At 42.2% G+C, this 16,093-nt stretch overlaps 2 protein-coding genes across 18 annotated transcripts in view; one reads left to right on the top strand and one right to left on the bottom strand.

Annotated features, from left to right (window-relative positions):
- DEK (DEK proto-oncogene) overlaps positions 1 to 2,666 on the top strand; it is a 28,135-nt gene extending 25,469 nt beyond the window's left edge. For all 4 annotated transcript variants that reach the window (XR_014061672.1, XR_014061673.1, XM_081518096.1 and 1 more), the window contains 2 exons: positions 601 to 669; positions 1,135 to 2,666. Coding sequence is in view for 2 of the 4 variants with exons in the window: in XM_081518096.1 (XP_081374222.1) it covers positions 601 to 669; positions 1,135 to 1,146 (81 nt within the window). In the remaining 2 variants the exon portion in view is untranslated. The remainder of the gene's footprint in view (positions 1 to 600; positions 670 to 1,134) is intronic.
- A 364-nt stretch (positions 2,667 to 3,030) lies between these two features.
- The window catches only part of KDM1B (lysine demethylase 1B), a 42,551-nt gene continuing 29,488 nt past the window's right edge, over positions 3,031 to 16,093 (bottom strand). For 4 of the 14 annotated variants that reach the window (XM_081518094.1, XM_081518095.1, XM_081518089.1 and 1 more), the window contains 7 exons: positions 14,871 to 15,002; positions 14,218 to 14,292; positions 12,293 to 12,409; positions 11,216 to 11,341; positions 10,096 to 10,218; positions 7,961 to 8,113; positions 3,031 to 4,957 (listed from right to left, as the gene is read on the bottom strand). In XM_081518094.1, the coding sequence (XP_081374220.1) occupies positions 4,874 to 4,957; positions 7,961 to 8,113; positions 10,096 to 10,218; positions 11,216 to 11,341; positions 12,293 to 12,409; positions 14,218 to 14,292; positions 14,871 to 15,002 (810 nt within the window). In that variant the 3' untranslated portion in view covers positions 3,031 to 4,873. Of the gene's footprint in view, positions 6,119 to 7,435; positions 8,114 to 10,095; positions 10,219 to 11,215; positions 11,342 to 12,292; positions 12,410 to 14,217; positions 14,296 to 14,870; positions 15,003 to 16,093 lie in introns of all 14 variants that reach the window. The other 10 variants (XR_014061671.1, XR_014061668.1, XR_014061667.1 and 7 more) reach the window with 5 other exon arrangements.

Genomic DNA, 16,093 nt, shown 5'->3' on the forward strand with positions numbered 1-16,093 from the left:
AGGAGTGAAGCCAACCGGGTATATATGGGCAGGTCAGGACTAGAAGTCATTATGAAAGCAAGCAGCAAGTATCAGGTTGAGAAATCTAGAGGCTAAAAATTTAGGAGTGGACTCAAAGATATAACTGGATCTCAGTGATAATAGCTTCGGGGAAGGGATGGAGCAGTGATGTGGAGGCTGAAATTCATCAGAGTTGAAGTGGAGGAATCCTAAGTGCGTTAGATGCTGTAACAGAGAATAAATAAAAGGATACTTTAAAAAAATGACTGACAGGTAACCTACCAATATAAAGAGTTTAATCCACTTAACTAAGATCTTTCTAGATGGTTTCCTCATCCATGTTTATTGTTAATTCAGCTGTACTCCTACTATATAACACTGAGAATGTTTGCACACTAGTTTATTTTCTGCTTTATATACAGTATTATTAAAATACTCATTTGCTGTAGAATTCTACATGGTGAATGAACCATTGGTGGTTAGCATGTACTGTTCAAAACTACATGTAGCTCTTTGTCCATAGCACAGATTTCTTCATTATCCAAAGAGAGAATATTATTGGATTTTTCAATCTACTTTTGTTTTCCCTTTTCACTATAGGTGTATGAAAATTATCCTGCTTATGACTTAACTGAAAGAAAAGAGTTCATAAAAACAACTGTTAAAGAGGTAACTATATCCAACTTTTCCAGTTTTGATCATTTTGGACTTAAGAGACAAAGGAAATCACATGTAAATACTGCATATTTTTCAAAATATTTATGTCACTAAATATTTGTTGCTCAAAATTTCCTCAAAATAGATAGGAAAAGATAGTTATTTTCATCCCCATTTTAGAGCTTAAAAATAGAACATTAGTGACAAAACTTGGCCTCAGATGAAGATACAGGCCCAGTGTACATGGGCAGGCAGTCAACTCCAAGGAGCTCACGTGGCCACTTGAGCACACGTTCCTTCCTGTCCACCCATTAAAGGCAGGAGAAAATCAACAGTAGCTGTAGTCTTATACTGATTCCAGCTGATTCCCAAGGTCACAGTAGTAAGGTAGAAGTTAAAAAATAAAGTGAGGTTTTGATTTATGTGTACCACGTACTGTATTTTGGGTATGAGGAAGTGTTTTCTCTTTCGTTACAGCTAATTTCTTGAGAAAGAGGACAGAGACAGATGACCTGTGCCCATGGAGCTAAAGATCTGATTTATATACCATTATACCAGCAAAGAGAATGTATTTCCTTTTCTAAATCTTTGCAAGCATTGTTGGTAGAACTTCCTGCTGACCTTTTTATCTTGTTAGGTAAATTGCATTTGCTGTTTTAAATTGCATTTTTATGCAGTTTTTAGTTGAAATTTTTGCATGGCTACAGTAATTGTCCCCCTTGCTTTTATAGTTGTATTTTGTACATTTTGAATTTCTTTATATGACTATAGATTCTTGAACTGTTGTAGTTTTTAGTGTATGTGCGCAATATTAGCTTAAGTCATACTTTTAATCAAGTAGAACAGAAGCTATGGTAATTGGCATTTATACATGCAGAGACTGTTGCAGTATTTAGTAGATGAAGTATTTTGAATACACATCTGTCAGTGAAAACCAGTGGCGGTGTGTTCATGTTAAAAAGATACGAGCTTCAGCTGCTCAGATGACTAAATTGGAACTTTCCTCCTGCATGTATATATATGTCAAATTGTTAGCATGACAAGAGTGACAGATGTTATTTTTGTATTTTTAAAAACGAATTTGTTGTATATAAAGTTTTTTTATTTCTTTTGTGCAGATCAATTTTTAAACTCATATAAGTAGGAATCTTTACAGTTATAAACTATGAAATGACAGTGTTCAACCAGATGGTATGACAGAGCAGTGAAAGTCAGAATTCAGTGAAGAAAACACTGAAGCAACAGATAGTTCTCTGCTTTGCCTCGAAGTGTCATCAATTTATAGTTTTAGTGTTAACTCTGCAAGTGTCTGTAGATACATTTTATATCAAGGGTAGACCAAAATCAACACATCAAAACTTCAAAAATTGGGGGGATCTGGATCAAGTAGAAGCACATTTGGCTTCAAATTAATATACTGATTTTTATTATTAACTGCTTTTGCCCACATAAAAAACTGGTATTTACAGGAAACCTGGCCACCTTTATAATTATGGTTGAAAGTATCAATTGTAATGCCAGAAGATGATAATGTGTAGACAGTAGTGGGTATCTGACAAAGTATTTTTCAAAAGTGATGGACTTATTTCTAACATTAAAGAAACGTAATGTATTCACAAAATCAGGGGTGTTAAATTTTGGCCAATCAGGATTCTAGGTGATGAACACATGGACCACTCCTGAATGAGACTAATTTTGTTCTGATTGTCTTAATTTATTAAATAATCTCCATTTTAAAACTGCTGCTTATGTGAGAATTGGGCCTTTGATGAACCATTGAGTGTTTAAAATATCTTTGCATCATAGTACAGAAATATATAAAAATATGTTGACTGCTAACAGGTATTTTCACAGGTTTGACTTGTTTTCTTGATAAATGTATTAAGACCTTAAAGGTATACTAATACAAGTGAATGAAATAAACAACTAAAGGAGACTTGAGAACTGGCCTTTGGTTTTAAATACTTGGTTTGTTCCTATAAACCTTGTCAATAAAAACAATAAATCAACGCCTCTGTCTCTTTGCATTTGGTATCTTAACATGTATTTCAGAGTATAGATTTTTTTAATGGATTTATTAGCCTTGTAGCCCATATAATTTGAAGTGCTCATTGCTGGTAATTGATCGCTTTTACTTTGAAAAAATACATTACAAAGAAATCAGGGGTGGGGGTGGGGAGCTTGTGCTCTCACAAAACTAAGTTGATCCGAGTTAACTTATCTGTGATCATTCGCTTGAAAAGGATACACAGTAATGCCTATGACCACAGTCTAAAGAGGTTTGGAGGTTGAGGGGATTGAGTTGGTGTGTGTGAAAAACTGGTGAAGATGTATCTGCTGAGGAGTGTATTCATCACTACAGTGCACAATGTATTTGAAAAACACGTTTTATTAAGCAGTTTGACATAATCAGCTGTTCACAGTCTGCAGTTAAAACACATATTCACTGCTGTTAAATAAAATCTTCAGGCAGCAGTGAAAAACATATTCAAATAAGAAAAAAGTACCGTGGCTCCTTAAAGAACAAAATGTTAGGTGATGTCACTTGAGACAGGAAATGAGGGAGGGGTTTAAAATACACATTTACCGTACTTTATTTAGGTAGGTCTCCTCCCTTGTTTGCTTATAGCACTATACAAGTTTAAGTGCCCAGAAACCAAAGTAATAATGGACTGTGAACCATTTCAACTTAAAGTGTTTTGCATTTATCACTTGACACATGCTATTTAAACATTTTAATACAGGAAACACTTGAAGCAGAATACTTCCCAATCAGTACCAATGACTTTCATTAGATAACCCTAAATATCAACCTTTTCCTGTTAACTTTAAAACCAATTTACTGCTGTTTGCTTTCTTTCAGTTGTATCATACTTCTGGGGAGGGAGGTATGTCTAAGCTCTTTCTAAAGTTCACTGTATATTCTTTGCATAAAATACAATTTCTACTTACAACCTGACTTTAAATTTAAAAAATACCTAATATTTTGAAAAGTGGTTTCAAGGTCATTGAGTCCTTTTTTAAGCTGACCAACATACTGAAAGAATTCTTCAAAGACTTTTTAAAACAAAAGCACTTAGGTTACCCATATTTCTAACCTGTAAACTGAAGTTTCTTGGCAAGATGGGCATCCTGAAGACCCTGAAATCAGTGTTTATTTTTTTGTCTTGAGTGAAAGAAGGAAAAAGTAAATATTTACTGTGTTCTCAGGCTTTTAAGATATGGCTTATAAAATGTGTAATATTTATCCCAGGATATTTCACATTTTTCTGCAGTTTTCCAGTGGACCTGCCTATGGAATACTGAAAACACAATTCTATAAAAAATATTCCTAGAGACTTAATCAGTTATTTTAAAAAGAGGCAGTAGGGAGAGACTTATTAAATTATTCTGACAAGACCCTTATGCTAGTGGTTGCCAAAGTTAAGGCTATTTAAAGTATGCCACCTGCACAAACATGGCTCTAAGAAAAATAGCCATATTCTGTGTCTAAAGTACAAAGACCACACCATCTCTTCTTCATTCTCAGTGATGCCACACGTGTGCTGTTGAAGCGAAAATTTTGCCAATGAGTGCACAGATCTAATATGTTTTATTATAAAAGATAGCTGAATTTAAATTTCTTTTGAACACCTAATGGGAGGAAATACGTACAATATAAAATAGAAGTTTTATTTACCTTTGAAGAATTTGTACTGTATCCAAAAAGGGAAGATTTCTATCTAAATTTAAGTAAAAGCTCAATATTAGAACTACATAAAAATCTTAAGGCTCATTGGCAAAGATACTGATAAATTGTCACAGAAGTACATGGCTTTGTTTTTTTTTTAATGATTCCTGCTTGACTTGGTTTTTCAGTGTGTGAAAATTGGTCAGCCAAAAAAAGGTCAGATTTCAAGGGAATCTCTTAACCATGGAAGAATCATATCCAAGGTCTTACCTGAAAGTTATATTCTGCCTTACTCTGAAATGGGAACGTTTAGCACTAGTCAGACCAATGGAAGATGCTATTAAATGTAAGTGCTTATAAAAGGATTCTTGTAACCTGTGCTTTCAGAATGGTAAAAACTGGTTTATATTACCATATCACCATAGAACATTTTAGTTTTGCCACCTAGAGAGAATTGTTTGATTTTATCAAAGTGAGGTCTAACATGTCTTTCAAACCTTTCCATTTGGGATACAGATTCCAAAGCTGCGTCCAGACAAATTCTATTTAAAATGCTGCAATCTTGCTTGCTTCTCGAACACCACTCAAATATGCCCCTGTAACAGTTTGTGGAAAATGCCTGTTTGTTGCCTGTTAAAAAAAATAATTCAAGATCATATATAAGGAATTTAGATGACTATCAAAATATAATACGAACTTACACTTTTTTCCGATCCTCTTAAAATGTTGCCCTTCCTGTGTGCTCACAGGAACACTCGACTCACCCATCACAGCACCTGAACATTGCTGGCTTATCACCATGTTTCACCAAATTCATTCTATACAGTCAGCACTCCTGTGAAGTACTGTGTGACATTCATGAAGGTATTATGTATGCCAGGTACTGGAGTTAAGAACAATGAGTAAGACACGGCCCCCTCCCATCAGACAAGTAATCAGTGGTAAGTCAAACAAGCAACAAGAGGTGAATCAGTTCGTCGTCGGCTGGAGTTTTGCTGGATGGGTATTAACAAGAAGAGGTGTAACAAACACAGAAGGGAAAGACAAAAGGTGGGGACTATCAACAGACAACCGGACCTGCAAGGAGGTTATAGTGGGAAGAAAATAAGCAAACCAGGACAGGAAAGTTAGGCTTGGATTTACAACCGTTAGGTATTTTCTGTCATTGTTGTTAGGTATTCTTGCCTGGAAAATTCCATGGACCGAGAAGTGTGGCATATATAGTCCATGAGGTCACGAAGAGTCGGACGTGACTGAAGCGACTGAGCACGCATGCAACCAAGACAAAATCTGGGATGTGATTATGGCAGAAGAGTAGCTAAAATGTAGTCAAGTAGGTCATAGGAAAGGGAATATAAGAAACACAAAGTTCACGTGAATTTAGGTTCCATGTCACCTAAACTGATAGCTGGAATGAAATGGAAAAACATCCCGGTGCCAAAGACTTTAAAGTAGGAGGATGATCAGGAGGTCAGGGGGAACACCATTACTCAGGGGAAAAGAATAGCAGAGTAATAGAAACCTCAAAAGAAATGGGCTTTATAAGAAGTACTTGGTTGCTTCAGTCGTGTCTGACTCTTCGACCCTATGGACTGTAGCCTGCCAGGCTCCTCTGTCCATGGAGTGGGTGCCATGCCTCCTCCAGGGGATCTTTCTGACCCAGGAATTGAACTCGGGTGTCCTGCATTGCAGGCAGATTCTTTACCACTGAGCCACTGGAAAGTGAAAGTGAAGTCGCTCAGTCATGTCCGACTCTTAGCAACCTCATGGACTGCAGCCTACCAGGCTCCTCTGTCCATGGGATTTTCCAGGCAAGAGTACTGGAGTGGGTTGCCACTGCCTTCTCCACTGAGCCACTGGGGGAGCCCTTTTATAAGAAGATGAAGTAGCAACTGGAGAAGACTCTTGAGAGTCCCTTGGACCGCAAACAGATGCAACCAGTCCATCCTGAAGGAAATTAGTTCTGAATATTCACTGGAAGGACTGATGGTGAAGCTGAAACTCCAATAATTTGGCCACCTGATGTGAAGAACTGACTCACTGGAAAAGACCCTGATGCTAGGAAAGATTGAAGGCAGGAGGAAAAGGGGACTACAGAGGATGAGACGCTTGGATGGACCGACTCAATGGACATGAGTTTAAGTAAACCCTGGGAGTTGGTGATGGACAAGGAGGCCTGGCGTGCTGCAGGCCATGGGGTCGCAAAGAGTCGGACACAACTGAGCAACTCAACTGAGGTAGCAATTGTATCAAAGCAGCAAAGAGAAGTCAAAACTTCTAAAGCCTGTTCATGGCCCTTTAGCCCTATTAGGGCCATCCCTTGGAAGCAGTCAACAGTTGTGGCCTGGAATGCAACCATTATGTTCTGTTCCTACAAAGTTGATGATTTACAGGCCAAAGAGGAAATCAAAGTCAGCTGGTTTTAAAATGATATTCTTTTGTAATAATTCAAAAGCCCTGAAAAAATATTAAAAACACTATTTTAGATGAATCGAGACCTGTATAATCCTAAACTGTATTAGGGTATGAAGACAGATGAAAGAGTGCTGAGAATTTACTGTATTTTGATGAACTAGATGGATGTGGGGGGTGGGGAAAGGGTGGTGGGGAATAGCAAAAGCAAACTAATTCAACCCCAGAAATCTTTATTTTTGTTTACAATAATTTTAAAAATAAATACTGAAAAGAGGGATCTAGGAAGTAAGAACCCCTGGAATGTGGTAAGGAGGAATCCTGGGAGGATAGATCTGCAGGAGTCCCCAAGATAAACTAGAACAAAGAGAAGATGTCAGGAAAGGGGTTTCACGGAATGGAACCTGCAGGCCGTCCATATGGATTCAACTATGAACTAGAGAGGACTCAAAGTGGGGAGGCTTGCGACGTCCCTGGTGGTCCAGTGGTTAGGATTCTGCAACTCTGCGTTTCCATTGCAGGGGGCATGGGTTGGATCCCTGGTTGGGGAATTTAAGATTCCCAGGTATGGCTCAACAACAACAAAAAAAATGGGAGGTTTAAGGAGCGGTATAAAAAGAGTTATGGAGAAGGAAATGGCAACCCACTCCAGTATTCTTGCCTGGAGAATCCCGTGGACAGAGGAGCCTGATGGGCTGCTGTCCACGGAGTCGCAGAGTCGGACATGACTGAAGCGACTTAGCCAGCAGCAGCAGCATAAAAAGAGTTAAGCTAATGAAAAAAGAGGCTACTATGACTGAAGAGGAAACAGCTGTGTAAGAAAAGAATCTGCGGTTGCCTTCCTGGCTCAGCAGTAAGCAACCACATCATATAAGCACTGACACTAATTTAAAATTAAGTTGTGAAGTAAACAGGGAAGAAATGAAACAGGCTAAGTCTTTAACCTGACAGAAGTCTGGAGGTAATGTCTTAACTTCTTAAATCCAAAGACAACAATGTAAAAATCTTAAGGCATGAAGTAAACTCCAGAAGAAAACAGCAAAAAGTTAAAAATGGCTGCTCAGGGAGTTTGAGGAGGATATTGTCAGGGTACCTGCCGTTCGTTGCCATTAAGACTTTTGCCGGTATTTGACATCGCTTTTCAACTCTGAACACAGACCACTGCAACTAAAAGCAGGTGATCCAAATGAAAGCAATCGGGGTCGAAGTGATGAAACCCACCTCGCCAGCAAAAAAGACGGTTCCTTGTATTTCCTCAGCAAGAATGTCGTAGGCCTCACCGCTGCCCCCTGTCTTCACGAAGCTGTACGCCATCTGGATCCAGGGGTCCGTGCTCCAGCGGGTGACAAAGTACTTGGTGGGATCTGGGACCTCCTGTGTCAAGCAGAAGGGATCAGAAGGGACTTGGACTGTATGCAACCCAACCATTCTAAAATTACAGTCCTCTCGCCATCCGGAAAGGGAGTTAATCCCTGTGCCATTCTGGGACAGCAGTTCCCAGTATGACCCTACTGCCTGTCTGTTGCTCTGCCCAAGGCTCCGTATCTGTCTCTTCCTCTATCACTGCCCCATCTTTCTGACCTTCCCCAACACCCACGTCTCCTCACTTCAACACCTTGTCCTTCTGCCAGAGACAATTTCCCCACCTACCAGGGGTCATCACCAAAGGCTAAGAGTCCAGGCAGTCCTCTTCCCTGGGGCTTCTCTGGGGGCTCAGACAGTAAAGAATCTGCCTGCCAATGCAGGAGACCCAGGTTCGATCCCCGGGTTGGGAAGATCCCCTGAAGGAGGGCATGGCAGCCCACTCCGGTATTCTTGCCTGGAGAATCCCATGGACAGAGGAGCCTGGCAGGCTACAGTCCATGGGGTCGTGAAGAGTCGGAGGTGATTGAGCGACTACCACACACACACACATTCCCCTTCTCATCACCTGGAACGTGCTGGACCAGAGGAGGAGAGGGATAGGCAGGGTCTGAGGACCTCTGACTGGAATTCTCAACAGGCTTCTCCACAGAACGGCTACACTGGTCATGTTTCACTCTAAGTTTCAGATAATCCTGCCGGCTGACCACTGCCAAGCGCCACCGTGAAACAGATTTCTGTGCAAACTGTGTGCTAAGTTCCAGATAACTGATTTGAAAATGAATTTTGAGACAAAAGTCCCAAGCGAGGGACTATTGTGAGAGAGAATTGCACCATGTAAAATAAGCAATACCCCGAGGGCCCCCCCTCTTTCTAATGTACATTATGTTTTTGAGTCATTTCTTTTCTTTCTACTTCTGCTCCTTTACTGGAAAAAGATATACATCATGCCATTTATAAATCTCCAGAGACAGTGAGATTTAGTAAACTGGCAAATAGAAAGTCCTGTGAGCTTCCTGGAGAAAAGGGAAAGAGACTAGCAGTGGGGGTACAAGAAAATTCTGGACAAGGTCCCTTTGAATGGAAAACTGCTGTCAAAGCTTGCAAGGGTTTGGGAACAGGATACCCAAATATAGGATCTGTGGAAAATGCTGAGTCTTTTCCCTCTTGAGAGAAAGGGGGTGTGCATGATGTGAGAAAAAAAGGGAGAGTGTAAAAGGAGGAATGGGGTACTATTATGAGCTTCACTGTGTCCCCCTACTCAAATTCAGATGATGAAACCCTAACCCGCAGGACCTCAGAAGGCGACTGTATTTGAGACAGGACTTGGATGAGGTAAGTCAAAATAAGGTCATTCAGGTGGACCTTAATCCAGGATGCCAAGTGCCCTTCTAAAAAGAGAGGATTAGAACACAGACAACAAAGGAGAGACGGCACAAGGACACGGAAGCAGCCATCTGTGAGCCACGGAGGGAGGCCTCAGGAGAAACCAACCCCCCACCCCCACCCCTCGACCTGGTGTCTAGTCCCCATAATTGTGAGACGATGAATTTTTGTTGCTTGGACTACCCAGTCTGTGGCAGTCTGTCATGGTGGCCCGAGTAAACTAATGCAGTTACTTCAGTGGAAAGTTGGGGCTTCTCTGGTGACTCAGATGGTAAAGAACCTGCCTGCAATGTGGGAGACCCAGGTTCGATCCCTGGGTCAGGAAGATCCCCTGGAGGAGGGAATGGCAACCCATTCCAGTATTCTTGCCTGGAGAATTCCATGGACAGAGGAGCCTAGCGGGCTACAGTCCATGGGGTCGCAAAGGGTTGGACATGGCCAAGCAACTAACACTTGAATGTTAAAAGAGAGAGGAAGAATGGGGCCCATGGCCCTGAGCCCCTTTGTGCTCGGTATGAATGGATTTGCTTTGGGTCTGTGCCACTCTGAAGAGCACAGGAAGTTAGCGGCAAGCGTGTTTTTCTCTTTTCAAAGGGCATGTGTCTGACCTGCTCCTTGAAGAGCTCACGCAGGGTGGCCATGCACTGCTGCAGCACCTGCTTGTCCTCCAGGCTCCGGACGGCCGCCACCGCCTCCCCTGCGATCACCGACATCAACACGCTGTGCTGTTTCTGGACACGTGACGGGGAAAAGCACTTGTACTCGCCGGGCTTTGGGGACCCACATCTCCGAATGCAAGGGTCTAAGCTACTGGGTTGGCCAAAAAGTTTGTTTGGGCGTTTCCGTCCGATCTCATGCAAAAACCCGAATGACCTTTTGGCCAACACAACAGACATGGCCCTCATCCTCACAGATCACAGGTCATTATTTCCTACTGTCTTGGGGCCCAGGCCGCCCACCTTCATGTATGCATTTTATTGTTCCCTGCTGGAAAAACTCCAGAAGTCATGTGCCTGTCAAACCCCCGGGTTCTCTTGGCTTTTCCCTTCTAAGAATTTGTTTTAGAAGGAATGTAATGAGATTGAGAAGGGAAGTCTGCAGATAAAATAATGGGGGTGGGGGGGAACCCCTTCTTGAAAGGTAAGGACATTCTGCTCCTGGCTCCCATGTGGAACCTTTGAAAATAAAGTGTCTTGGGACAAACAGGCAGGAGGAAAAACAACTGTGAGGCTTTGGCAGGACATCAACACAACCATCACTTTCAAGCCCAAGTGGTCCTCTCCTCAGTCCTCCTCCCCCAACCAATCACGTCTACTGAATCCCAGACCCGCCCTCATATGGGCCAATCATACCTGCCCCTCTCCCCTCGGAGGACCCTTGGGGGGTATATTTCAAGTACCATTCATTACTGTGCTATCACCAATTCTCCCTAAGAGGAATTCTTCCATGAGGAAGAATTCTTCCACCAGGAGGAATTCTTCCACTTCCATGGCAACGAATTCATTTCCCAGGGACCAACATTAGTACTTTAAGAAAATATGAGAGATATGGGGGCTCCTTTCCTACAGGAAAACGTGCCCTGCAAGTGTCCCCCCAGCATACAAACAGACATCCAGAGTGTCCACAATGTCCATTAGTTCCTGGGCTTGACACAGGAGTCATTACCAAACCAAATTCTAAACTGTTAACAAGGGAATTCAAACCACCTTCCAACACCCATGACTTTACCTGGGGATCCATGTCATAGAACACGGCAAAGAGCCCTCGCTTGCTGGCACTAGGAGGGACGTGACCAAAAAAGTCAGCCCCTTGAACTTTACTGTCCCAAAACCTGTAAGGAAATTGCAAGGCAATCTGGAAAGCAAGCAAGAGAAAGGTGGTTATTTAGAGTTTACTGAAATCAAAAGTGCGGCAATCTCTTAAGAAGCTACCCATAGCTCTTAAATACTCATGTTAAAAAAAAAAAAGATGTTCCAAAAAACTCAAAACATACTCCCTTTCCATTCTTCTATCCTTTGTTCTCTCTGTGAACATCTGGTTTTTAATGCCATTCAGTCCTGTCCTCCCATGGATAATGGTGGGACCCACTGACAACCTCTAGGCTAATCCGAGGATGCAGAGTGCCGCTGAGACTTAGTCTTGAAGCCTATGTTCAGGAGATAGAGTCTTACTACTCATAGGTCTGCTGGTACCTACTGCAGCACTGGCAGATTCTGCTAAAGCAGTTTTTCAGGGCAAAGGAAGTGAAACACGCTCCTCGTTGGGGCTAATTAGTGAAGGGTACTAGGGGTTCCCTGGTAGCTCAGTTGGTAAAGAATCTGCCTGCAGTGCAGGAGACCCGGGTTTGATCCCTGGGTCGGGAAGATCCCCTGGAGAAGGAAATGGCAGCCCACTCCAGCATTCTTGCCTGGAGAATCCCATGGACAGAGGAGTCTGGTGGGCTACAGTACATGGGGGTCGAAAGTGTCGGACATGACTTAGTGACTAAACTACTATTACTACTACTACTAATGAAGGAAAGCAGGGGAAAAAAAAAAAAAGAATTGCTGATTTATCTACCCAGTTCAAATCCTGAATAACGAAGTCTTTCTCCTGAATCAAAACTTGCAGAGCTCAGTCTGCTCTCCTCTTTTTGTTTTGATAATATCCTTCTGTATTCTTCAGGAACAAGTACTCAAAGGAAAAGGAAGTCTTCGAATGTGATGTGGGTTCAAAAATCCCCTATTTCCCAATACCAGAAGTTTGGGAATACCTGTCATCTGATACTCATTCTCTCTAGTTGCCAGGCTTAAGTAATTCAGTCACCTTTTCAATGATGCCTGCTCCTAAGCTGTTGATGGCCTTCATCTTCTTGTCTGACAACGGTGGATTGAACTGAATGGCACCTTTCTGCAGTAAAGCCAGTGGCACAGTGACTAACACCTGTAGGAAATAATGAACCGTTAACAGTCTGTCACGTGTTTGTCAATGTACCCTTTTGGGCTGGAAATCTTTCACTTAAAAGCTGGGGTAACTTCCAATTGAAACTGTGTGATGTGTGCTGACTACTAAAAATATCTACTTTCATCATGTCAGAGCAGGCTTTTTGAATAACAGCCTGAAACTCCACTCTAATTTCTCTAAAAGCCAGAATACAAAGAAAAAGAGCAAATGGGCCCGGTCAGGGTCAGGCAAAGGGTGACACAGCAGGGTTAGCACACCTAGCGTGTTGTCCTGAGCCATGAGCTGACTTGCAATTTTGTAAGGTCTGTGTGTGTAGTCACTCAGTCGGGTCTGACTCTATGAGACCCCATAGACTGTAGCCCACCAGGCTTCTCTGTCCTTGGGATTCTCCAGACAAGAATTCTGGAGTGGGTTGCCATGCCCTCCTTCAGGGGATCTTCCTGACCCAGGGATTGAACCCAGGTCTCCTTCATTGCAGACGGACTCTTTACCATCTGAGCCAGAAGGGAAGCTTGCAATTTTATAAGGTAGTATTTAAAAAAAATTTTTTTTACCATTAGCAGGAATATTAGATATTGGCCTGATTCTCACCTGGGGAATCACAAATATGGATGCTACTGACAAGTGGTTTTCAACTCTGGTCACATGTTGGAATCACTTGGGAAGCTTTAAAAACATGACCAGACCAGTTCAGCAAGAACCTATGTGGAGTGGGGCTTTGTAACCTTTCTTGTTAAGCACCTCCCAGGTGATTCTACCCAGAGAAGAAAATGGCAACCAACTCCAGTATTCTTGCCTGGAAAATCCCAGGACAGAGGAACCTTGTGGGTTACAGTTCATGGGGTTGCAAAGAGCCAGACATGACTTAGTGACTAAACCAGCACCACAGGTGATTCAGAGGTGCAGCCAGGGCTGAGAATTACTGCTAGTCCAAAGTCTATACAACCAATACTCACTACTCAGCTAGTTAATGGCAGGAACAATATGAAGACCCATCCTCCCAGGAATTATACACTACCCTGTCTTTCCCATTTGACATGCAATCCTTCATTTCTATATGAATACCAAGGACTATGAAATATTTTTAGTTAACTGAAAAGCATAAAACACAGCTAGTCCAGGAACTAGTGATAGTTCATCAGTTACACTTTTTGGTAAACACTTCAGACATAATTAAATAAATCTATGGGGTTTATTAAGCCCCCCTCCACCCCTAACACTTTGTTTTCCAACACTACAGAAATCTCAATGTGATTTCATATATTACAGTACCTTTCACAGTCCGCCTACTAAAGCTGTTTACAAAAAATTCAAATGATATAAAAGTACTTCTTCCAGTTTCAAGATAAAAACACAGAGTGTTCTTGATCTGAAAAAAGGTTCTGTGGTACAAAAACAAAGACACCACCCACTTAGAAACCACTGAATGAAACAAAGGACTCCTAAAACGCAGGACTTCTCAGAGCCTTTAATATGTTCGTATTTAACCCGGAACGTAGACTCATATATCATACTTTACAAACTTATTCGGCCAAAGAATTTCTTTTCTTGTTCAACTCTCAGAACTAATGCAGCACTACTCAGAATTCCATCTGCCATGAATCTATATGCTGGTCAAATAATTAAATCTGATTTGTACGTCCACACACAACTAGTGGAGATACAGAATTCTTCAGAGGTCAAATAAAGCTCCAGGGAGATGGCTGAAGGCAAACCGCTTGGTGGAAAAGCCTGGTCTCCCTCAGTCCCAGGTCCCTGGCAGCACCCAGTGGAATCACGGCACTTACCTTCTGCGCTGCACATGCTGTTCCATCGGTAGTGGTTACTTGTACTTCATCTCCAGAATAGTCAATACTCTGCACCTGCTCAAGAAAAGCAATTACAGGAAACAGAATGAGGGATGGAACCACACAATCCAGGGTCCTCTCCAATTCTCTTATGACGGGAGTTTACATTTCCAAGGCTATGGGGAACCACTTCCTGGCATTCGAAGAACTAAACAGTTATCGCTTCCTTCAGGGAACTCTCAGTCATTAAAATTTATAAACACTATGTCAGAATATGGAAAAATCTTTATAACACTGTGTAAGGTGAAATACAGACATACATATGTAATTGCCTCTATGATTATCACCATGTGCAATACAATTTCATAGGAATGTAAATTTGAAGGGAAAATTTAAGCATGAAAGAACTGTGCTGGGTCACGGAGGTGGTGAGCATCCTGAACGCTTGATTATTAATCTCAGTCACTATTTTTTCCAACAACAGCAGCTACCTAATCGACAAGGATAATGCAACTGATCATAGTATCAAAAGTACTGCAGACACTGGCTGAACATCAAAGCAGGCGCCCATGTGCTATGTAATCTACATGTCCCAAACTTCACATGCTCCAAATGCCACCAAACCAGAGCCACCCACCGCTGTGGACACTCACAGGAGACCTGAGCCGGATGTCCAGTCCCTCGGCCAGTTTTTCTAAGATGACGGAGTATCCGGGAGTGAGGAGGGTGTGGTCACCCGCGAACTGGGCAAAGAATTCATTGTGGTCCCAGGAGCGAGCAGACACCTGGGAAACACCAGGAAAGGTTGGAAAACAAGAGGTGGTGGAAAACCTACAGCCTGTACCTGAGGGACAAGAAAAGGAACCCAGGGTGGGAAAAGCCATCCCAGGCAGGAGGACAGAGGGTGAAACAGGAAGGAAGCGGAGGGTGACAGACGGACAGATAAAGTCAGGTGGATACTGCCAGGGGAGGGAAATTTCTCAGTGATGCACAGGAAAGCTTATTTTAGAACAAAATGTACATATGATTTTGCCGTGGGTGCCACTCCCTGACAAAAAGTTGTATTATACATCAACAACACTGGAAAAAGAGAATTCTATGAGAGGAGACCTGCATCTGATCAACTCCATATAGAAATATGCCACCTAGATGTCTTCAACATGGAAATTCCATAGAAGCTGAAATGCAGCCTGATTTTGGAAAAGTGTTATTCCAATTGCAAAGAATCACCCAATGCAAACATCAATTGTTGTCCCTCCCCTACCCCTACCAAAGAGGATAATTAAGTCGGGGATCATCCACAGAACCATGATTCAACGTGCAGCATATCCAAGTCGCATGATCAGAGTTGGTGACATGAATTGAAAAGTGAAAGTTAGTTGTTCAGTCGTGTCCAACTCTTTGAGACCCCAGACTGTCACCCATCAGGCTCCACGGAATTCTCCAGGCAAGAACACAGGAGTGGGTAGCCATTCCCTTCTCTAGGGGATCGTCCCAACCTAGGCAATTTTAAATTTATTTTAGCAAGATGAACAGATCCTAATTGCAAAGATGCTCTATTCTGGTTTCTTCAGAGCAGTGTTTTCAGCCCCCAGTTGCACAGGCACGCCTTGAGGGCCCCCCAAAAGAGGCCAGTGGACAGACACAGGCCCATGACCCCTGCCCCTCAGCACGACAGCCTTCCTGTATTCAGGTTGACCGAGTGAGCATCTTCACAGTCATTATTTGCAGAAAGGCTTCTCCTGCTTTAAAGAATTTTTTTCAACACCATCATGGGGTTCGTATACTCTAAAGTTGTGGTTTGGGGACTTTTAAGCGGCAGACCCACTGTTCCCCGTTATCCAGACCATCACGGACTCAACATTTTGATATGTAA

This window comes from Giraffa tippelskirchi, chromosome 8 (genome assembly GCF_054371585.1).
Source record: "Giraffa tippelskirchi isolate mGirTip1 chromosome 8, T2T-mGirTip1v1.2.pri, whole genome shotgun sequence".
Classification (NCBI taxonomy): domain Eukaryota; kingdom Metazoa; phylum Chordata; class Mammalia; order Artiodactyla; family Giraffidae; genus Giraffa; species Giraffa tippelskirchi.